Source organism: Monodon monoceros, unplaced genomic scaffold (genome assembly GCF_005190385.1).
Source record: "Monodon monoceros isolate NGI ecotype Baffin Bay Population unplaced genomic scaffold, NGI_Narwhal_1 Super_Scaffold_18, whole genome shotgun sequence".
In the NCBI taxonomy this organism is placed as follows: domain Eukaryota; kingdom Metazoa; phylum Chordata; class Mammalia; order Artiodactyla; family Monodontidae; genus Monodon; species Monodon monoceros.
Genome location: NW_021703774.1, coordinates 168,889,899 through 168,912,687, shown reverse-complemented (window position 1 = coordinate 168,912,687; position 22,789 = coordinate 168,889,899). Strand labels below are relative to the sequence as shown.

At 55.7% G+C, this 22,789-nt stretch overlaps 2 protein-coding genes across 7 annotated transcripts in view; one reads left to right on the top strand and one right to left on the bottom strand.

Moving 5' to 3' along the window:
• SPEN (spen family transcriptional repressor) overlaps nucleotides 1–12,189 on the top strand; it is a 93,864-nt gene extending 81,675 nt beyond the window's left edge. For all 4 annotated transcript variants that reach the window (XM_029227939.1, XM_029227938.1, XM_029227937.1 and 1 more), the window contains 5 exons: nucleotides 1,004–9,104; nucleotides 9,528–10,001; nucleotides 10,168–10,362; nucleotides 10,692–10,850; nucleotides 11,321–12,189. In XM_029227939.1, the coding sequence (XP_029083772.1) occupies nucleotides 1,004–9,104; nucleotides 9,528–10,001; nucleotides 10,168–10,362; nucleotides 10,692–10,850; nucleotides 11,321–11,452 (9,061 nt within the window). In that variant the 3' untranslated portion in view covers nucleotides 11,453–12,189. The remainder of the gene's footprint in view (nucleotides 1–1,003; nucleotides 9,105–9,527; nucleotides 10,002–10,167; nucleotides 10,363–10,691; nucleotides 10,851–11,320) is intronic.
• Nucleotides 12,190–12,453: 264 nt separating this feature from the next.
• ZBTB17 (zinc finger and BTB domain containing 17) overlaps nucleotides 12,454–22,789 on the bottom strand; it is a 31,972-nt gene continuing 21,636 nt past the window's right edge. For 2 of the 3 annotated variants that reach the window (XM_029227947.1, XM_029227950.1), the window contains 15 exons: nucleotides 20,020–20,226; nucleotides 18,961–19,149; nucleotides 18,182–18,322; nucleotides 17,725–17,844; nucleotides 16,885–17,123; nucleotides 16,663–16,805; nucleotides 16,274–16,574; nucleotides 15,883–15,970; nucleotides 15,685–15,801; nucleotides 15,475–15,595; nucleotides 15,119–15,249; nucleotides 14,580–14,789; nucleotides 14,369–14,458; nucleotides 13,461–14,292; nucleotides 12,454–13,125 (listed from right to left, as the gene is read on the bottom strand). In XM_029227947.1, the coding sequence (XP_029083780.1) occupies nucleotides 14,009–14,292; nucleotides 14,369–14,458; nucleotides 14,580–14,789; nucleotides 15,119–15,249; nucleotides 15,475–15,595; nucleotides 15,685–15,801; nucleotides 15,883–15,970; nucleotides 16,274–16,574; nucleotides 16,663–16,805; nucleotides 16,885–17,123; nucleotides 17,725–17,844; nucleotides 18,182–18,322; nucleotides 18,961–19,149; nucleotides 20,020–20,224 (2,379 nt within the window). In that variant the 5' untranslated portion in view covers nucleotides 20,225–20,226 and the 3' untranslated portion in view covers nucleotides 12,454–13,125; nucleotides 13,461–14,008. Of the gene's footprint in view, nucleotides 13,168–13,460; nucleotides 14,293–14,368; nucleotides 14,459–14,579; nucleotides 14,790–15,118; nucleotides 15,250–15,474; nucleotides 15,596–15,684; nucleotides 15,802–15,882; nucleotides 15,971–16,273; nucleotides 16,575–16,662; nucleotides 16,806–16,884; nucleotides 17,124–17,724; nucleotides 17,845–18,181; nucleotides 18,323–18,960; nucleotides 19,150–20,019; nucleotides 20,227–22,789 lie in introns of all 3 variants that reach the window. The other variant, XM_029227949.1, reaches the window with a different exon arrangement.

Below are 22,789 nucleotides of genomic sequence, written 5' to 3'. Positions count from 1 at the left end.
TGTAATCACCTAATTTGTTAGTTGGCAGGTTGGGGAAAAGTAACATTTACTGAAGGCCAAGTATGTGCCTTGTATTATGTTAGGAAAGTTTTTACAAATGTTATCTTATTTAATCTTCTTAAGAGCTTTGTGAAGAAGAGCTATCATTTTGTAAGTGAGGAGACTGAGCCCAGGGAGACTGGCCCCCAGTGTGTGTGGGGATTTTTTTTGTTTTGTTTTTTTAATATTTATTTGGCTGCGCCGGGTCTTACTTGCGGCACATGGGATCTAGTTCCCTGACCAGGGATTGAACCCGGGCCCCCTGTATTGTGAGTGCGGACTCTTAGCCACTCGACCACCAGGGAAGTCCCCAATGTGTTTTTTGAAATTGTGAGTTGAGGTAGAGGTGTTACCAATATACAGGTTGCATAGGTGGGAAGATTTTAGTTAAATTGTTACCTTTTCAAACAGTACATTTGTTTCCCAAGTTGTGGTAAGAATATCTTTTGGCAGGAAAGTAATTATGAAAGACTTAGAAATGTGGGATGTGATACTGTTCAATACCAGTGCTCATCATAAGTCACGACAGCCCATACCAGAAGGACACAACGGGGCTGAAGCACTGCTGTCCAAGTCCAGTAGAAATGTAATGCAAGCTGTGTATGTGGTTTTGCATTTTCTAGTAAAACTAAAGGTAAAATTAATTTTATTTAACCCAATATGTCTGAAATACTGTTTCAACATATACTCAATCTGAATAAATTATTGAAGTGTTTCTTTTTTTTGAAACTAAGTCTGCCAAATCCAGTGTGTATTTTACACTCACACCTCAACTGAGACTAGCCAGATTTCAAGTTCTCAGTAGCCACATGTGGCTTGTAGGTATGGTGTTGGACAGTGCAGTTCTAATGATTAAAAAATGGAAAAGATTTTTGGAAGCAGGACTTTGTAATCTCATATGTATGATTAATGTGTAAGTGACGAGGAAACAAAAAACTAATACATTCTTTTTTGTCTTTGGCAGAGAAGAACGAAGGGGATCGTATGACTATAGCCAAGATCGTACATATTATGAGAATGTTCGTACTCCAGGCACATATGCTGAGGATTCCAGACGGGACTATCCAGCTCGAGGGAGAGAATTTTATTCAGAATGGGAAACTTACCAAGGAGACTACTATGAATCACGATATTACGATGATCCCCGGGAATATAGGGATTACAGAAATGATCCTTATGAACAAGATATTCGGGAATACAGTTACAGGCAAAGGGAACGAGAAAGAGAACGTGAAAGATTTGAGTCTGACCGGGACAGAGACCATGAGAGGAGGCCAATTGAACGCAGTCAGAGTCCAGTTCACTTGCGACGCCCACAGAGTCCTGGAGCATCACCCTCACAGTCAGAGAGGTTGCCTAGTGATTCCGAGAGGAGGATTTACAGCCGATCCTCGGACCGGAGTGGAAGCTGTAGCTCACTTTCCCCTCCAAGATATGATAAACTTGACAAACCTCGTTTGGAACGCTATACAAAAAACGAAAAGACAGATAAAGAACGAACTTTTGATCCTGAGAGAGTGGAAAGAGAGAGACGTTTAATAAGGAAGGAAAAGGTGGAGAAGGACAAAACTGACAAGCAGAAACGGAAAGGAAAAGTTCATTCCCCTAGTTCTCAGTCTTCAGAAACAGACCAAGAAAATGAGAGAGAACAAAGCCCTGAAAAATCAAGGAGTTCTAATAAACTGAGCAGAGAGAAAGCTGACAAAGAAGGAGTAGCAAAAAACCGCTTGGAACTCATGCCTTGTGTGGTTTTGACTCGAGTGAAAGAAAAAGAGGGGAAGGTTATTGACCACACTCCTTTGGAAAAGCTGAAAGCCAAGCTTGATAATGACACTGTCAAGTCTTCTGCCTTAGATCAGAAACTTCAGGTCTCTCAGACAGAGCCTGCAAAATCTGAGTTGTCTAAACTAGAATCTGTTAGAATGAAAGTGCCAAAGGAAAGGGGGCTTTCAAGCCACATAGAAGTGGTAGATAAGGAAGGCAGGCCTAAACCCAGGAAGCACCTAAAACCAGAGCAAACTGTTGATGGGGTAAGTGCTGTGGATCTGGAGAAGCTGGAAGCGAGGAAAAGGCGTTTTGCAGATTCCAATTTGAAAGCAGAAAGGCAAAAATCAGATGTTAAGAAAAGTAGCCCAGAGATGGAAGATGCTCGGGTGCTTTTAAAGAAACAGCCTGACATATCATCTAGAGATGTCATTCTACTGAGGGAAGGAGAGTCTGAGAAAAAGACGGTGAGGAAAGAAATTCTTAAGAGAGAATCTAAAAAAATCAAACTAGACAGACTTAATGCTGTTCCCAGCCCCAGAGAGTGTCAGGAGCTTGCCAGCATTTCTGTTGGGACTGTATCAAGGCCCAACTCAGATCTGCAAGCAAGGCTGAGAGAACCAGTAGGTGAATCTGTGGAAAACCAAGAAATCCAGTCAAAAAAACCCACTCCTTCAAAACCACCACTTAAACAGCTGGAGCTATTAGATGATCAAGGACCAGAGAGAGAAGATAATAGGAAAAACTATTGCAGTCTTCGTGATGAACCACTTGAATGTAAATCAGGCCAAGATAAACCACATTCAGTAAATACTGAAGAAAAAATTGGCATTGACATTGATCACACGCAGAGTTACCGAAAACAAATGGAGCAGAGTCGTAGAAAACAGCAGATGGAGATGGAAATAGCCAGGTCCGAAAAGTTTGGCAGTCCTAAAAAAGATGTGGATGAATATGAAAGACGTAGTCTTGTTCACGAGGTCGGCAAACCCCCTCAGGATGTCACTGACGACTCTCCTCCCAGCAAAAAGAAAAGGATGGACCATGTTGATTTTGACATCTGCACCAAGAGAGAACGGAACTACAGAAGTTCACGCCAAATCAGTGAAGATTCTGAAAGGACTGGTGGTTCCCCCAGTGTCCGACATGGTTCCTTCCATGAGGAAGATGACCCTGTTGGTTCCCCTAGGGTAATGTCAATAAAAGGGTCTCCTAAAGTAGATGAAAAAGGTCTCCCGTATTCTAATATAACAGTCAGAGAAGAGTCCTTAAAATTTAATCCTTATGACTCTAGCAGGAGAGAACAGATGGCAGACATGGCCAAAATAAAGCTATCCGTCTTGAATCCTGAAGATGAACTAAATCGGTGGGACTCTCAAATGAAACAAGATGCCAGCAGATTTGATGTGAGTTTCCCAAACAGCATAATTAAGAGAGACAGCCTTCGAAAGAGGTCTGTACGTGACTTGGAACCTGGTGAGGTGCCTTCTGATTCTGATGAAGATGGTGAACACAAATCTCACTCACCCAGAGCCTCTGCATTATTTGAAAGTTCTCGGTTGTCTTTTTTATTGAGGGACAGAGAAGACAAACTACGTGAGAGAGATGAAAGACTCTCCAGTTCTTTAGAAAGGAACAAATTTTATTCTTTTGCATTGGATAAGACAATCACACCAGACACTAAGGCTTTGCTTGAAAGAGCTAAATCCCTGTCTTCATCTCGAGAAGAAAATTGGTCTTTTCTTGATTGGGACTCCCGATTTGCTAATTTTCGAAACAACAAAGATAAAGAAAAGGTTGACTCTGCTCCAAGACCTATTCCATCCTGGTACATGAAAAAGAAGAAAATTCGGACTGATTCAGAAGGAAAAATGGATGATAAGAAAGATGACCATAAAGAAGAAGAACAGGAAAGGCAAGAATTATTTGCTTCTCGTTTTTTACACAGCTCAATCTTTGAACAAGATTCTAAGCGATTGCAGCATCTAGAGAGAAAAGATGAAGAATCTGACTTCGTTTCTGGCAGGTTATATGGGAGGCAGACATCTGATGGAGTGAATAGCACAACTGATTTGATTCAAGAGCCAGTAGTTCTTTTCCATAGCAGATTTATGGAACTCACACGAATGCAACAGAAAGAGAAAGAAAAAGACCAAAAACCCAAAGAGGTCGAGAAACAGGAGGATACAGAGGATCGCCCCAAGACCTCAGAATCTGCTTCTGAAAATAAAGAGTCAGAACTGAAAACTCCACCTTCGATTGGGCCTCCTAGTGTCACAGTTGTAGCTCCAGAGTCTGCAGCATCATCACTGGAGAAGACAGCTGCTGAAAAAACAGGAGAGGTGCCTTCAGTGACAGAAGAGAAGACCACTGAGCCAGCCTCTGTCTCAGAAGAAGCAAAACCTGTACCTGATCTGACTCCCATCGCTGTGGAACAACCTGAACAAGTAGACTTGCCCCCAGGAGTGGACACCAGGAAAGACGTTGCTGAGACTCCTTTAGTTGTTGAAGAAAATTCATCAGTCGATCAGCTGCCTTATTTGGATGCCAAGCCTCCAACTCCTGGGGCCTCGTTTTCCCAGGTAGAGATCAGTGTAGATCCAGAGCCTGACAGTACCCAGACACTTTCAAAACCGACTCAGAAGCCTGAGGAAGCCGATGAGCCAAAAGTGGAGAAGCCAGACTCAGCTGCTAATGTCGAACCTAATGCAAGTCAAAACGCTGAAGATGTTCACGAGGTCCCGCCTCCAGCTACTGAAGGTGTAGAGGTTGATCCTCCAGTTGCTGCAAAAGATAAAAAGCTGAACAAAAGTAAACGTTCCAAGACCCCCATTCAGGCAGCTGCAGCAAGTATCGTGGAGAAGCCTGTCACAAGGAAGAGTGAGAGGATAGACCGGGAGAAGCTCAAGCGGTCCAGTTCTCCTCGGGGAGAAGCACAGAAGCTTTTAGAATTGAAGATGGAGGCAGAGAAGATTACAAGGGCTGCCTCTAAAAACTCATCCGCGGACCCTGAACACCCTGAGCCAAGCTTGCCCCTCAGCCGAACCAGGCGCCGGAATGTAAGGAGTGTCTATGCAACCATGGGTGACCATGAGAGCCGCTCTCCCGTCAAGGAGCCCGTTGAGCAACCACGAGTGACCAGGAAGAGATTGGAGCGGGAGCTGCAGGAGGCTGCAGTGGTTCCTACAACCCCTAGGAGGGGGAGGCCTCCAAAAGCACGCCGTCGAGCTGATGGAGATGATGAGACCGAGGCAAAAGAGCCAGTGGAGACAGTCAAGCCAGCTGAGGGGTGGAGGTCCCCACGATCCCAGAAAGTAGCTGCTGGTGTCCAGCAGGGGAAAAAGGGGAAAAATGAACCAAAAGTTGATGCTGAACGTCCTGAGGCCACCGCTGAGGTGAGTCCCCAATCAAACGTGAAAGAAAATAACACAAAATCCAAGACTGATAAAGAAGAAGCAGGAAGTGAACAAAAACGTGATAGAAAAGAAATTAGCACAGACAAAAATCCACCCGAAACACCCCCAGTTGAAGTGGTGGAGAAAAAAACAGCCCCTGAGAAAAACTCCAAGTCCAAGAGAGGAAGATCTCGAAACTCTAGATCAGCGGTGGACAAATCTGCAAATCTGAGAAATGTGGAGGCCCCTGTAAGTCCCGGCGCGGCTGCAGGCCCTGCGGGACTGCCGGCGGAGGAGACGGCTGCGGTCGCGGCAGTTTCCCCTGAGAAGAGCGAGAGTCCCCAAGAGGAGGCTAGTTTATCGTTGCGTTTGAGCAGTGAGCCAGCTGATCTGGACAAGGAACCAGAGAAGGAAGATGGGTCTGCCTCTAAGCCGTCCCCGGAAGCAAATCAGTTAGCCAAGCAGATGGAGCTGGAGCAGGCCGTGGAGAACATCGAGAAGCTCGCGGAAACCTCCACCCCCACGGCTTTCAAGGCGGCAGCTGCAGATGCCCCAGAGCGCCTCTCCACAGAGGACCGGGACAAGCCCGCACACCAGGCCAGCGAAACAGAGCTGGCTGCGGCCATCGGTTCCATCATCAATGATATTTCTGGGGAGCCAGAAAACTTCCCAGCACCTCCACCTTACCCTGCAGAGTCTCAGACAGATCTTCAGTCTCCTGAGGAAGGAATGGAGCCTGAGACCGATGAGGCTGTGTCTGGCATCTTGGAGACTGAGGCTGCTACAGAATCTTCTAGGCCACCAGGCAGTGCACCTGACCCCTCAGCAGGCCCAGCAGATACCAAGGAAGCCAGAGAGAATAGCAGCGAAACCTCCCACCCAGTGCCGCAAGTCAAAGGATCAAAAGAAGCAGAAGTTACTCTTGCTCGGAAAGACAAAGGGCGCCAGAAGACCACTCGATCACGCCGCAAACGGAATACAAACAAGAAAACGGGGGGCGCTACAGAGACCCATGTCTCTGAACCTGACCAAGTTCAAAGCAAGAGCCCTGCTACAAGCGAGGGGGCCACGACACAGCCCTCAGAAACTCCACAGGAAGAAAAGCAGAGTGACAAGCCCCAGTCCACTCCCCCTGAGTCATGTGCTTCTGACCCAAGCAAGACTACATCCCAGGGAAATTTGTCCCAAGAAAGCAGTATTGAAGAAAAGACTCCGACCAAAGCATCTGTGCTCCCAGACCTTCCCCCGGCCTCACAGCCAGCCCCCGTGGATGGCGAGCCTCGAGCCAGATTCAAGGTGCACTCCATCATTGAAAGTGACCCGGTGACCCCGCCCAGTGACTCAAGCATGCCCACCCCCCCACTTCCTTCCGTAACGATAGCGAAGCTCCCACCCCCTGTCGCTGCTGGGGGGATCCCACACCAGAGTCCGCCGACGAAGGTGACAGAGTGGATCACGAGGCAGGAGGAGCCACGGGCGCAATCCACCCCATCTCCGGCCCTTCCCCCAGACACAAAGGCCTCTGACATAGACACCAGCTCCAGTACGCTGAGGAAGATCCTCATGGACCCTAAATACGTATCTGCCACGGGCGTCACTTCCACGAGTGTCACAACTGCCATTGCAGAGCCTGTCAGTGCTGCCCCTTGCCTGCATGAGGAACTACCCCCTCCTGTTGAATCTAAAAAGCCTCTTTTAGAAGAAAAAGCAGCAGCTCCAGTAACTAACACCACCGACACACAGGCCTCAGAGGTTCCAGTGGCCACTGACAAAGAAAAGGTGACTCCAGTCATTGCTCCCAAAATTACTTCTGTTATTAGCCGGATGCCTGTCAGCATTGATTTGGAGAATTCGCAAAAGATAACTCTGGCGAAGCCAGCTCCTCAGACCCTGACTGGCCTGGTGAGCGCCCTGACCGGCCTGGTGAATGTCTCCTTGGTTCCAGTGAATGCACTGGCCGGCCCAGTGAATGCCCTGAAAGGCCCTGTGAAGGGCTCAGTGGCCACGCTGAAAGGCTTGGTGAACACTCCCGCTGGCCCTGTGAACGTCCTAAAGGGACCAGTGAATGTTCTGACGGGGCCCGTGAATGTTCTCACGGCTCCAGTGAACGCCGCCACGGGCACAGTGAACACTGCCGCGGGTGCGGTGACAGTTTCCGCGGGTGCGGTGACTGCTGCATCTGGGGTTGTGACTGCCACGACAACAGGTGCAGTGACTGTGGCAGGTGCAGTGATTGCACCATCCGCAAAGTGCCGACAGAGATCCGGCACTAATGACAACAGTCGGTTCCACCCAGGGTCTATGTCTGTGATTGACGACCGTCCGGCAGACACGGGCTCTGGCGCTGGGCTGCGTGTGAACACTTCAGAAGGGGTTGTGCTGCTGAGCTATTCGGGGCAGAAGACTGAAGGCCCACAGCGGATCAGTGCCAAGATTAGCCAGATCCCTCCAGCAAGTGCAATGGACATTGAGTTTCAACAGTCGGTGTCCAAGTCCCAGGTCAAACCCGATTCTGTCACGCCATCTCAGCCTCCGCCCAAAGGCCCTCAGGCTCCTTCAGGCTATGCAAACGTGGCCACCCATTCTACTCTGGTACTAACTGCCCAGACCTATAACGCATCTCCTGTGATTTCATCGGTTAAGGCCGACCGTCCGTCCTTGGAGAAGCCTGAGCCCATTCATCTCTCTGTGTCCACACCCGTCACCCAGGGTGGCACAGTAAAGGTCCTCACCCAGGGCATAAACACACCCCCGGTGCTGGTTCACAACCAGCTGGTCCTCACCCCAAGCATAGTCACCACTAACAAAAAGCTTGCTGACCCCGTCACCCTCAAAATAGAGACCAAGGTCCTTCAGCCAGCAAACCTGGGGTCCACTCTTACACCCCACCACCCTCCTGCTCTGCCCAGCAAACTGCCTGCAGAAGTGAACCACGTCACCTCGGGGCCCAGCACCCCGACAGATCGGACTGTCTCCCATTTGGCAGCCACCAAGCCAGATGTGCATTCCCCTCGACCTAGCGGGCCGGCTCCGTCCCCATTCCCGAGGGCATGCCACCCCAGCAGCACCACATCCGCCGCGCTCTCCACTAATGCCACGGTCATGCTGGCTGCGGGCATTCCTGTGCCGCAGTTCATCTCTAGCATCCACCCAGAGCAGTCCGTCATCATGCCACCCCACAGCATCACCCAGACCGTGTCGCTCAGCCACCTGTCACAGGGCGAGGTGAGGATGAACACGCCCACGTTGCCCAGCATCACCTACAGCATCCGGCCAGAGACACTTCACTCTCCTCGGGCCCCCCTGCAGCCCCAGCAAATAGAGGTCCGGGCCCCGCAGCGTGCGGGCACCCCGCAGCCAGCCACAGCTAGTGTGCCCGCCCTGGCCTCCCAGCACCCTCCAGAGGAAGAAGTGCATTATCACCTCCCCGTTGCTCGAGCCGCAGCCCCTGTGCAGTCGGAGGTGCTGGTCATGCAGTCTGAGTACCGACTACACCCGTACACTGTGCCCCGGGATGTGAGGATCATGGTGCATCCTCACGTGACGGCCGTCAGCGAGCAGCCCCGGGCAGCGGACGGGGTGGTGAAAGTGCCACCAGCCAGCAAGGCCCCTCAGCAGCCAGGGAAAGAAGCCGCCAAGATGGCAGATGCCAAAGCCGCCCCCGCCCCCCACGGTGAGGCCCGCATCCTCACAGTCACACCCAGCAACCAGCTGCAGGGGCTGCCTCTGACCCCGCCTGTGGTGGTGACGCACGGGGTGCAGATCGTGCACTCCAGCGGGGAGCTCTTTCAGGAGTACAGGTACGGGGACATCCGCACCTACCACAGCCCGGCTCAGCTCGCGCACACGCAGTTTCCTGCTGCTGCCTCCATTGGCCTGCCTTCCCGGACCAAGGCTCCTGCTCAGGTGAGAGCGCCAGAAATCTGCCTTCTGGTCCACACGGTGGTGGAGGTGCCAGTAAGGTCCCTAAAATATGTTGTCCTTGTTGTGGATTTAAAGAGGCGCTTCCTAAATTTCAGGATGGAGGGGTGAATCACAGCACGGAGAGCCCGGGGACATGGAGGGAGCTCGTTGTGGGAGCGGGTGGCGGGGCGGCTCTTGCCTGCGGTGGGTGAGGAGGTAGGGAACAGGTGACCTTTCACCGGAACCCTCAATCCTGAACGCCCGGGAGCATGGCTGTCTGGTTAAAGCCCCTTCCGGGGGCCTGGCCTACAGGAGATGCCCTGCAGCTGACCTGCCCAGGGGCTCACGTCTGCTTGGTTGGGGCAGGATGTTGTTGGTGCGTAACAGACTCTGACTCTGTTCCTTTCTCTTCCCGCCCAACTCCAGGGCCTCCCTCCTGAAGGCGAGCCCTCGCAGCCTCTGCAGCCCGCGCAGTCCGCACAGCCGGCCCAGTCCACGCAGACCTCCCAGCTCAGCCAGCCAGGCCAGCCGCCAAGCAGCAAGATGCCTCCAGTCTCCCAGGAGGCAAAGGGCACCCAGACAGGAGTAGAGCAGCCGCGCCTCCCAAATGTACCTGGAAACAGGCCGGCGGAGCCTCATGCCCAGGTCCACAGGGCTCAGGCGGAAACAAGCCAGACCTCCTATCCTTCCCCCGTGTCTGTCTCGATGAAGCCTGACCTCCCGGCCCCTCTTCCTGCTCAGGCTGCCCCAAAGCAGCCGTTGTTTGTCCCTACACCCTCAGGCCCCAGCTCCCCTCCAGGACTGGCTCTGCCGCATACTGAAACCCAGCCCGCCCCCAAACAAGATTCCTCTCCTCATTTGACTTCCCAGAGACCTGTGGATATGGTCCAGCTTCTGAAGGTAAGCCTGGGCAGGGCCTCCCCTACCACCCTTCGAGCTTTGTGCTATTGTCAGTGTCCCGAGAGCCCCACTTGACTTAGATCAGCAAGTTGCTGCCTGGGGCCGTGGCCAGCACAGCTGTGTTCTCCAGCCGTGAGCTCACTTCTGTTTGTTTCCCTGTGAGCAGAAGTACCCCATCGTGTGGCAGGGCCTACTGGCCCTCAAGAACGACACAGCTGCTGTGCAGCTCCACTTCGTCTCCGGCAACAATGTCCTGGCCCATCGGTCCCTGCCGCTCTCTGAAGGAGGGCCCCCCCTGAGGATTGCCCAGAGGATGCGGCTGGAGGCCTCACAGCTGGAGGGGGTTGCCCGAAGGATGACGGTAAGACTCAGGGCCCAGGTGAGCAACTGCCCCGCCCACAGCAAGGGAAGGCACGGGTGGCCCCCCACTGCCTGTCTCCGTGGCTTGCCACGGGGTGCAATAATGGCTTTCTTGGAGGGGATGATGAAGGGCATGTCCTCTCTCCACTAGGGGTGTAAAGTGCCTCTAGATCCAGAGATGCTTTTTTTCATTCAGCAAATATATGGATGGCCCTCAGGGTCATCATAGAGGTGGGGATTTAGGAGCCGAATCACCTGGGTTGGACAGGCCTCTTCTTGGGCTGTTTTGTGAGGTGGCCCCCCGATCACTGACAGCTTCCTGTTCCCCAGGTGGAGACAGATTACTGTCTGCTGCTGGCTCTGCCCTGTGGCCGTGACCAAGAGGACGTCGTGAGCCAGACCGAGTCCCTCAAGGCTGCCTTCATCACGTATCTGCAGGCCAAGCAGGCGGCAGGCATCATCAACGTTCCCAACCCTGGCTCCAACCAGGTCAGCCCGGTGTCCTGCCTCGGCGCACACACGTGGGGCTGGTCTCGGCTGCTCAGGCCGTCTGACTGATCTGGTGGCATGGGCCGCCAGTGCCAGCTAGAGTAGTCAGGACAGCTTCCCAGAGGAGCTGGACAAAGGGGCATTCTGTATAGAGGAAACCAGTGGAGTGCATGGGCCGGACTCCTGCTGCCCATCCTGGAGACAGTCAGTGGACGGCTGAGGCAGCAGCAGTTCTCCTTTAGCTTAAGGATAGAGAAGTTCTCAGGGGTTAGTTTCACGTTAGTTCTCTGATACCTAGTTTTCTTCTGGTAGACAGTCTTGGAGACCTTAGCTGGTCGGGAAATTGACTCAGCCTGGCTCTCTGTCGGGCCTCTGGGCCCCCAATTGGAAATGTTTTAGGGAAGAGTGGTAGTGGGGTGGGTGACGTGAAGACAGGAGGTCCCATTTTTCTCCCTTGTCCCTCTCTCCAGCCCGCCTACGTGCTGCAGATCTTCCCGCCCTGCGAATTCTCTGAGAGTCACCTGTCCCGTCTGGCCCCCGACCTCCTGGCCAGCATCTCCCACATTTCTCCCCACCTCATGATCGTCATTGCCTCTGTGTGAGCCACTGAATGGTCACCACTCGGCGTATCTTCCTGAGGCTCTGCAGCAAAAAATAAAACACAGGACAACCCAGCCAAGTGGAGGAAGAAGCTGCCGAGGGGGACAGACTCCACTGCCAGACGGCCAGCCTCGCTCTCCTACCCGCCCGCCCGCCCGGCTCAGTCAGACAGACCCCCCTGGGCAGTGGTGCTGCTACTCGTATGTTTACATGACATTTAGCCCAAGGACAGACCACCAACCAATGGACTTGCAGACACCTTGAGGCTGGGTTTCTCTCTCCTCCTCTTGGAGAAAAGGAACAGGGCAGTGGAATTTTTTTGTTGTTTTTGTTTTTAAGAAACAAAACAGAACTGCCTTTGCACTAAATTAGTGACTTGGACTTTTGCACAGTGAAGACAGGCTGTGACACTCTGGATGTCTTGGTGTACGTGAACACACATGGCACACACATCGCAGACTCTCATGCAGGACTTCAAACTTCTGCTGAAACCTTGGAGTCAAGGAACATTTCATTGGGCTGTGTTGTCCCCACCCCTCCCTTCCCCTTGCTCATTTGGATGTCATCTCTCTTTAATTCTCCTGCTGCCACCATCTTTGATTCACCCAGGATGTACAGTTTACAATCAGAAAAGAGCAAACAGAAGGATTTTCTCTCTTGGTGGAATATGCAGAACTTGGGATGTGTGTATATATAAATATATAATATATATAAATATATATAATACTGACTTAAAAATCAAATTCCCCGACATACATTTTTTTTAATCTGTGCCAAAAATGTGTTTTCAGAGAAAATCTTATTTTCATACTCAGACTTTGTATTGTCACTCATTTGTATAAGTGCGCTTCGTTACAGCACGGGCCCGGCTCCCGCAACTTGGAAGTGTCACACACACAAAAAGACTGTACAAAAGACTGGCTTCCCTTCTTCCTGTGACCTTGACCTCTCCCCCAACTTCCTAACACTTATTAATTTATGAAAACTGTTTTTCTCAGCGCAGTTTTGTTTTGTGTGTCCATTGGATTACAAACTTTATTAAAAAATACAGAACATGTCAAGTGTGGATGTGATTGTCGCTTGGATGGGAGGGCCAGGGGTCCTTGGCTTATGGGAACAGCTAGCCTTCGTCCCACTTTTGCTTTCAACCCCCCACCACATCTGTATGTGGAACCTATTATTTCTTTTCTGCCACTGATCCTCCCCAAGGATCATTTTATCTTGTACAAAAGAAGATTTTCATCACAGACTGAACTTGAACTGTTTTTCAGTGCTGTGGTGTTCATCTGACACTTCAAGGTCCCAACTGGCTCCTGCGTAATGTCGAAGGCACTTCAAATTTGATTGATTAAAGAACAAAGCCACCTCTCACTCAAACTCAGAAACATCTTAAGGAAGCCTTGGGGTCTTGCCTCTTGTCCCTTCCTCCTCTGGGTGTGGTGCAGGCTGGCCCTGCAGCAGCTGCCTCCCAGTAGGAGGATGGCACTGGTGGGCCAAGCTTCCCCAGCAGCTGGACCCACCGCAAGCTGGGGAGTTGGGCGTGGGGGACGGGAACACAAGGACCGCAGAGTCGCTGGTCTCACTTGCTGTATCCCTGGGGCTCCTCCGAACAGCTATGCTTTCGGTGCGAGATGGTACCATCTCTGAGTGAGGAATTACAGGTGCTGGGGACAAGCTGTATGGAAAAGCGGCAGAGGTGGCGTCTCATGTCTCCCTGCTGACAGGTAAGGATGAGCTGCTTCCCAGTCCGCATTGCTGCCTCTGGTTTAAGCAGTGCCGCCTCCCGCCTCCCCATCACAGCTCCTGGCTGCTCGTTCCTGTCCCTCCAGGCTCTCGGCCCTGTAGAGACGCCACTGATTCAGGGCAAGTAAACGTTCTCAAAACATGACACTGGCTTGGCCCTGATCTTGCCGCCAGGGTTCTACCGTGAAGCGAGCGTGGAGCCTCTCCCTCTTCCCTAGGCCCAACAGAAGCAGGCCTGCGGCCTGTTGGGTCTGGTGCTCTGCCTACCTTGCTGTTCTGGCTGAATGGGCCCCCGAGCTGGGCTCTGTACGGGTGGCCTGGATCCTGGTAAGCAGTTGTGGCCAAGCCCTGTGGGCCCAGCTCCCAACACAAGGGCGCAGGGTCACAGCCGTGGCTCCACAGTGGAGGGAGGTGGAGAGGGGAGGTCCGATCCTCACGCCGAGCCGACGAGAAGCCTCCAAAGAGGAGGCCAGGTGGGGCTCGTGGAGCCGCAGTTTCTCTGGCCTGAGTGTGCTGCCCACACCCCAACTCAGGCAAAGCAACCAGCTTGCTTCTAGACAGGTCCCGGGGCTCCGGTCCCATTCTGCAAAGGGACAGCCTGGCTTCCCCCACAAGCAGGTCTCTGCCGACTGGTCGCTGGGTGGAGCAACCCTTCCCCGGCATCAGCCACAGCTGCCAGCTCCCCGCCCCAGCCCCACAGGGAGCTATAGGCAGCGTTAGAAAATAATCAGATTTATTCTCTCTAGGGAATGGGCTCACCCCTCAGTTCTAGGGTGCCGCCCAACCTTAAATAAACAGGAGGAGGGGGTGCCTGCTCACTCAGCAGATGGTGGACATTCAGGGGCTGTGGGAGGTGTCTCTGCCAGGGCCGGCTGCCCATCAGCCCCATCCCGAGGGCGGAAGACTAGCTCCCCAGCCTGCAGCACCTGCCCGGCCGGCCACGTGCTGCCTGGCCCGTACTGCTGGTAGAAGTCCGCATCCGTCTGGAACATGACCAGTGCCTGGGCCGTGTGGATCCGCACGTGCTGGGCCAGGCTGTTGGCATCCAGGAACTTATCTCCACAGGAGTCACAAGCGTAGAGGATGTGAGTGTTGGGATCTGTGGGAGTGGGGCTGCAGTTAGGACAGGAAGGGCCCCTGGGTCCAGCAGCTTTCCCCCAGGCAGGCCCTCTCACCTTCTTCCTGCACTTGCTTCACAGCTTTGCTGATCTCGGCTTTAAGTACTTCTGTCTCATCTGCGGTCACCGCCGCCCCCACTGGCACCACTGTGGGCGGCATCGGCAGAGCCTGAGACCAGACTCACCTGCCCCTTTTTGCTGCCACCCCAGAGGCAACCCCTGCTGTGACCACCCCCTGCTGCCCTGGGAGCTGAGTGACGGTCCGCACCTGTGAGCTGAGTGACGGCCGTTGCCGCCAGTGCCTCAGTGGCCAGCGTGACCATGTCATCGACGGTGACCACGCTGACCTCACCACCCTCCTCTGGCTCCAGGATTTTGATGCCTGCCTTGCCCTGGTGCACAGTCTTCACATGGGAACGAAGGTTGTCCACCCGGTTGAAGCCGCGACCGCACTTGTCACACAGGTAAGGCTTCTCTCCTGGGGGGGGGGGGAAGGGTCTCTCCGGGCGGGGGGGGGGGGGGGGGGGGGGGGGGGTAGGACCTCAGTGGCCTCCAGCTTCCCCCGCAGCCCTGTCTTTTCCAGCAGGAAGCGCTCTGGGGCGGCCACCTGAGGCACAGGGAAGCTTCCAGTGGCCCCTGCACCTTCCAGAAGCTCTGAAAAAATGGGGCCCTCCTTGGAGTTAAACTGCTTTCAAGGCCGCCTTCAGCAAGTGCCGGCACCGAAGGCTGGGGTCCGGGGCACCTCCCATCCCACCACGCGCCCCAGAGCCAGGGCTTGGGACAGAGAGGCGGGTGGCACGCACTCACCAGTGTGGATAATGATATGCTTGGACAGGTCCCCCACGTTCACGAAGGCCTTGCTGCACACGCTGCACTTGTGAGGACGGATGTTGTCATGGTGGCGGATGTGATTGGCCAGCTGGCTAGACTGGACAAATCTGCAGGGCCAGAAGGAAAGGCTTACACAGAACCACCCAGGCCTGGGCCGGGGGTGCTGGGCTGGGGCCTCCCACATCAGGGTCTAGATCCGAGAGGACGCCGGGACCTGCGCCGGAGCAGTCTGCCGGGCTACCGACCGAGCCCTGGGCTTATTCTCTGACCCCCTCCACCCGCCGAGTGCCGGTACCCCACAGGACGCCGGCCGGGGGCCGGAAGGGCAGGACCTCTTTCCGCAACGCTCGCAGACGTAAGGCTTCTCCCCGGTGTGCTGGCGCACGTGGGCGATGAGGGAGCTGGCCTGGGTGAAGGCTTTGCCGCACATCACGCACTGGCATGGCTTCTCACCTGGGGACGGAGGCAGGGGATGGGAAGGTGTCGGCGCCTGCTCTCCTCCCTTGTGCCCGCACCCGGGCGCCGCCGGGCCGCTCACCCACCCGTGTGGATGCGGACGTGCCGCTGCAGGGCGCCGGGGTCAGCGAACTGCCGCTGGCAGTGGACGCACACGTAGGGCTTCTCACCACTGTGAATCCGAAGGTGCCGCTTCAGGTTCCCTGTGGCGAGACCGAGGGTGGGCCTGGCACTGGCGCCCGGGGCCGGGGGCGGGGCCGGGGGCGGGGCCAGCCGGGCCCTACCTGAGGTGGTGAACTGCTTCCCACACTCCCGGCACTTGAGGGGCCCGTCGGCGATGTGGATCTTCAGGTGGGCCTTCAGGTTCCCCACCTGCGCCCAGGCAGGGGGTCAGACGGCACGGAACCACCGATTCTCGGTCCTCCCGGGGGCCTGTGCGGGGCTCCCCCTTTCCTCAAGGCCGGGGGAAATGGGAAAACCACCCCCCTCAGTTCTTCCTGGCCCGCGCCCGCCCCCCAAGCCTGCCTTCCCAGTTTGCTCGGCAGCTCAGTCAAGAGCTCCACCCGTCAGGATCCTTTTCTGCTCAGCCAACACCACCTACTTCCCCGCTAGGCACCCCGGGCCCCCGAGACGGAAGCCGCCGGAGCACAGGGGCCCGGGGCCGGCTCCCCCCACCTGGTTGAACTTCTTGTCGCAGTGAGGGCACTTGTGCTCCTTGTCGGTGTCGTGCGTCTCCAGGTGGCGCATCTTGGACGTGGGGTCGGAGAAAGAGCGGCCGCAGTAGTCGCACTGGTAGGGCTTCTCGCCGCTGTGCACCAGCTGGTGCCGCTTGAGGTTGCCCGACGTGGTGAAGAGCTTGCCGCAGTCCTCGCAGCGGTAGCGCGCCTCGCCCGAGTGCCGCTTCTTGTGCAGGTTCAGCAGGCTGATGAGCCGGTAGCTCTTGCCGCACTCCTCGCAGCCGTATGGCTTCAGCGGGCTGGCGGCAGAACACGGGGACAGGAGGCTCGCGGGGCTCGCGGGGCCGGGGCGGGTGGGCGGGCATGGGGGGCGGCCGCTGGGCCTACCTGTGGGTCTTCTCGTGGGCCTTGCAGGCGGCCGGGTCGGAGAAGGCCTTGCTACACTCCCGGCACGAGAAGGGCTTCTCGCCCGTGTGGATGCGGATGTGCCGCTTGAAGTTGCCCGTGTGCGTGAACTCCTTCCCACAGTCCTGCGGGCACAGGGGGCGGGGTGTCAGGGGCGACGCCGGGCGGGGGACCGGGGCGGGGCCGCCACTGCCCAAGGCGCACCTCGCACTTGTGGATGACGGAGCCGTAGGCCTTGGACTCCGTGCGGTCGCCGTAGGTGCCCGAGCGCAGGCCCCGTGCCTCCGCGCCGAGCTCCTGGCCCGAGTCCGTACTGGCCGACTCCTCGCTCTCCTCGGGGGCCTCGCCCTTTTCCAGCGGCGGCCCCTCCTCCTTGACCACCGCGGGCACGGCGCCCTCCTCCTCTCGTTCTTCTCCCTTCCTGGCTGGCTCCACCTCCATTTCTGCCACAAGAGGGGCAGACGCTGAGGAAGCCGACCTGGCAACTGGCCAAGTGAGGCCTGGGCACGGCTCATCTCTGCACACACCCTCTCTCTGCGTGGGCGCTTCGCTGGGGCAGGGCAATGTCTGGGACCCGCTGATAAATGGTCCCCAGCACCGCCAGGGCAAGCCCAGGGGAGACCAATGACCGGGACAGTTGCTGCTTGGAGGATGCAGATGGGCCTCAGTCCACCGGAGGCCCCATATTTGGCGACACAGGTGGGAAGGGTACCGTCAGCCAACAAGCACTGGGGGCGGGGGCTGGGGTGGGTGCCATGGCCGGCCAAGTTCTGCCACGGTGCTCAGCCCAGGGAAAAACAGCAGGGCCAGTACTGCGACAAGGACACTTCTGTGCTAAAGGGAAGCATGGCCAGGGTGTACAACCAAGAAACTGATGTCAAAATTCAAGAATGAGGAAAGATGTCGGCCCAAAAGCTGATGTGAAAGACTGACGCACAGTGAGATCAGCTAAGGGAGGAAGAGAGCTGGCGGAAGGGCTGTGTGTGTGACGTGTGAGTGGGGGACGCCTGCGTGAGGGAGGGCGCCCCGGCTGGCGGAGGGTACCTTGCTCTGAGCTCTCCGACAAGGCGGCCTCGGCCTCAGCAGCAGCCATGCCGCTCGTGGGGTCCGGCTTGAGCTCCACAGGCTCCCGGGGGGCATCGGCCTTCTCCGTCTGCTCTGCACCTGGGGTAGAGGTGTGGGGGCATCCGGGGCTGGACTGGCACCCTCTGTCCAGGGGCCGGTCGGCTCTCCTGGACCAGACCCCTGGAAGCGGCTATGGCCCCAGGGGTGGGGGGAGCACATCCAAGCTCGGGCTGCTTGAGCCTCTGCTCTGGCTTTAACAGATGCCCCAGAAAAAATAACTGGTGGTTTTGGGTAACCTGAGCTCAAGGGATGCAGTTGCCTGTGCCTCCCTCCCTCCCTCCCCCAGGAACCTCCTGAGAAAGCTGCTCACTGCGCTGGAGCCCACGCTGCTGGCAGGTGATGGACAGGCAGCCAGGTCCTCAGCATCACAACTCACCACTGGCCGCGCTCTCAGCCTGGCCGCCTCGCTCCTCTTTGGGCTCCCTGCCCAGGCCCGCGGGTGGACTGCTTCTGGCTAGGTCCAGCTCGCTCAGTGTAGTGGCAGCCGTCTTCTCTTCTTTGGCTCTCTTGTCCCCCACTGGAGGTGGAACAGGACAGACCTGCCATTTCCCATCAAGTGTCCACCACTTGGCGGGGTGAGGTGGCCCAGAGCTGGCAGCTCTTCCAAACCTCCCTGGGGATACGTCTAAGGAGCGGTTTGTTGGCTTTGCTCATTCAACAGATTATTCATAGGCACCGACATCACACCAGGCTGCCGCCGGGCCTGGGGTACAACAGTCATGGCTGCTGCTTCCACAGGGCTCGCGGACTGGTCGGGGAGACAGTCGTCACACGCGAAATGACGCTGATCAGAGATGGGTGCTTACAAGGAGAGGAGCGTGGTTCTCTGAAAGTGTGCCACGAGGCACGTGGCCCACACTGGGCCGCAAGGTGCCTTCCTGAGGCACTAAGGGGAGCAGGAGTAAGGGTGCGGGCGAGGAGACCTGCCGGAAGAGGGAAGTCCTGTGCAAAGGCCTCGAGCCAGGCATGGCTGCCGGTGCCCTCAGGCAGGGAGGGCAGACGGGGCCCCTCTGGGAGGCGTTCTCAGACTTCGCTGCAGCTGCTCCCCACGAGCTCCCCACAACACAGGCGAGGCCAAAGAGGTGACACAGAGAGGCGGGGGCAGAGCTCCCATCAGAAGCCACCTGCTCAGGAACAGCCTGCCAAGAATCTTACCTTCCAAGGCCGAGGCCTCCATACTCTCCCCAGGGCTGGCAGCCGGCTCGGCCAGTGACTTGAGGGCATGGCAGGCCGTGATGATGTCCTGCATCTGCAGGAAGCTGGCCACAGCCAGCACATCGTCCACGTTCTCAGAGCTCAGGCTCAGCTTAGCCGTGTACATAAACTCCAGCACCTGCCCCAGGCCTGCCAAGGACACAGACAGCCATCACGGACCCACCTCGAGGCCTGGCCCCAGCAGCCTGTCCAGCTGCCCCACTCCGTGGCAGGATCCAGGGGTTTGTGAAAAGCAGGGGGGCGGTGGCAGCCCACTGTCTCCCCATCTCCCGTGCCAGTGGAGAGGCGGGCAACCTGGGGATTCTCAACCCAGACAACAGCCTCCAAAAAGCAGCACACCCATAGAGGGCGGAGGGTGTGAGTGCCCACCCTGAACACTCTCTGCCCATCCACTGCACTTCACCACCAGAGGACAGAGCCTCTCACCACTGGCTTTCATCAGGGCTCTGCCACAAACTCTCTACCTGACCTCCAGGCCAGTCACCTGACCTCTCTGGGCCTCAGTTTCCGCATGTGTAAAATGGGGGAACGACACCTTGCCCGAACTTCTGGCGGCATGGCACGTCATTCTGGGTTGGGAACCTGAACCTAGGACCAGTTAGTTCCTTCCTCAATCCCAGGACCTTCCTGACACCCCTCCCGATCCCAACCCTTGCCGTTCCCATCAAGGTGAGCACTGGGGTAGGGGGTTGAGGACTGACTCAGCAATGGAAAGGGACCAGGGCTCAGAGCCCTCCCGCTCTCTGTCCCTCCTGACGAGCTTGTCCTGTGTTCACTCCGGAGCTTATCATGAGCCCTTCCTGCCAGCTCTCCCCTTACCACCCCACTCCCAGTCAAAAGAGGCCCCACAAATGTGGTAAGAACTTGGTACCCACGCACTCATGGCTGAGTCTTGTGTGGGAGGTCTGGCACACCCCACAGCTGGAAGGTGCTGCTCAAAGGAGGGCCTCACGTGGCACGGGGCCCACCACAAGCTCGGCCCTGGACCCAGTGGGGTACCTGCCGCGTTACTGATGTCCAGGTGCACCACATCCTTCTGGTCCACGAAGAGCATCTTGAAGTACTCGCTGCAGGCCGCCAGCACTGCTTTATGAGCCTTAAAGTCAACACCATCCACCACAAAAGTGCAGTCACACAAAAGCCCCAGTTGCCGCTGCTGGTTCAGCTGCTCCAAGACATGCTGGCTGTGCTGGGGAAAATCCATGGCTGGGGAAAGCCACAGAGCCCTCGAGTTAGCACGAGGGAGGACACCAACCAGCCCCAACAGCAATCCCAGCACTCCCAGGTGAGAAGCAGGGGGATGGGTGGGAGGGTGAAACCAAATCCACACAGGGCAGGTGCCTCTGCAGGCCCAGACCGACCGGGGGTGGCTTCTAGATTCCTGTGCTAACTGGTCAGGAAAGTTCCAAAACCCAAGAAGCATGGAGGGACCAACACAAAATAGCCACCTTTGTGCCTTGCCAGGTAATGACATTAAAAAATCAAAAACCAAGCACACACAAAACACTGATTACTGTCAGCATTTCAAAAAAAGAAAAAGACACGGTCGCTTAACTTTTTTATTACAAAAAGAATGCATGACATAATCTTAGACTAAAAGACAGATCTTTCTCGACTGGATAGATCTGGCTTCATGAAAACCTTTCTATTTTGTTCTTATTTTTCTCAGTTCGTCACGTACAGGTGAAATATGCGCTTGGGAAGGCAGACATTTCATCATCCAGCATTTCAGGAATCAGCCCCTCTCCCGCTGCATCCACAGGGGTCTGTGCAGGTTCCCTTGTCCTCGGCAAAGCCTGGCCCTCGGGGGTGAGGATCCATCTCTCTCCCCCACTTCCCCAACCTCTGATTCATGGGCTCAGGGAACTACACGAGAGCTGGTGAGCCTTCTGCATCCAGAAACCTCTCTAGGCTGTCCCTCAAGAAAGAATGAACTCTGACCCTGAGGCCTGGAGTTGCTGGCCTGGCTGCAGTTTCTCTTGTCAAAGGCCTCACTTGCTGCCTGGAAATTCCACAACTGTCTCAAGTAAAAATGCTCACAAAAACTCCATGGCCTGGTGCCGAATCATCCTGAACTGCACAAGCCAGGCCTAAGTTAAGTATCTAAAACGGCTCTCCCCTCCCCCTCAACACCACACCAGAGTCAGTCTCAGGATCCGCATTTTCTAGGGAAAAGCAACAGACTCTCCTTTCAAGAAAGAACCAATTTCTAAGTAAACGTCAGTGCCCACTCCTGGAACCACATTACATAGATCCAACCGGGCTGGCTGTCACGCCTTGGCCTGGAATCTGATAAGTGGCAGTGGTTTCTCTTCCAGTTCTTCTAGAACCTTTCCCCTGAGGCCTGGGTCTGCTCAGAGCTGCCCCAGGTGGTTTCTGAGCAGGTGAGCATGACCCTGGGAGGCTCTCGGCCTCCAGGTCTCAACAGCCACTCACTGGCTCCGGCTGTTCCCCTGTTACATCAGCCTCTCGGGGCTGAGTCACCACGCTGCAGCTCTGGAGCTGCAGTGACCATGTATGGCTGTCTGGCTGTGATGAGACATAACGAAAGCCACGCCCCCGCCCACGTAGCTTAGCCAGCACAGATCGGCTTTGAAGGATGCAAAGCCCACCCACCCATGGTGTCTGGAAACTTTCACAAGTGGAAGGGTGTATTTGCTGAACTGGGAGAAGTCACCGAGTAGGTGGGTAGGGCTCCATCAAGTAAGAGGGGACAGGCAGTGGCAACAGGCCGTGTGCTATGGGGTGCCAGCCCCTGAGTCATGATTTCAGAGTTGCCGCTGCTGGAGACTTGAAAATACCCTTTGTCTCCCTCCAACATCCCCAGGACTGTCCTTTGGTCCCAGCCTCCACACACAAGCTCCCAGCCAGAGGCACCGTTTCTTGGACCGCTCAGATCATAAGTGGCTGAGGCTCAAGCTCTTGTATAAGCAGGGGAGAGCCGGAAGCCAGCCCTGGAGTCAAGAGGTCAGGCGCAAGGCGGCTGGGCCCACCGCGTCTGCTGAACAACCTGCTCGGTTACAAACCAGCCGGCACAGCACGGAGCCGCCGGAGCAAAGGCTGCTACTGACCAGGACACCCCATGAAGGCATCCTCCTCTAGGTCTTCAGTCCCTAGAAAAAGCAAGTTCTCATTCGTGACCTCAAGGGATACAAGGGAGAAGTTCGGCTGTTCTGTGCCTGAGCAGGCCAAAGCTAAAACAGAGAAGTTTTGGAGGACATAGAAAAGAGCCAGTGTACAGCCTGTAGGGCTAAACAGGCAGGCTGGGCACTTAGGCCTAGGACCTAAAGGGGGTACACACAGGCAAGGTGTAAATGGAACCAAAGGCAGGTGGCAAGGAGAGGCCTGGGCCAAACCGACCTGAGCTGTCTTCTCTCTGCTGTGGAAAAAGCCACGTGAGCAGACAAACGTGTGCATGTGTGCATGGGCAGCCCCTGAGCTCCCGTCACCAGTTCACCCTCTTTGTCCTCAGGTGAAATACCCCCCAGGTGCAGAAAGGAAGGGACCACCAGGGCCCACGGGTGCCTTCTCGATCAGCTGCAGAAGAGTCCCCTTCAGAGCGTCCCAGTCAGATCCAAACTCCTCCCCCCTGGCAGTGGGCCTGGCTCCCTCCCCTTCTCCAGGAGCCAGTCCAAGAACTGAACTGGGAGGAAGAACCTCCCAGGCTCAGAAACAACTGGGGAGCACTGGCTGAGCACCCATGCCCTGTGCGTGCGCGCGCACACACACACACACACACACACACACACACACACACACACACACACAC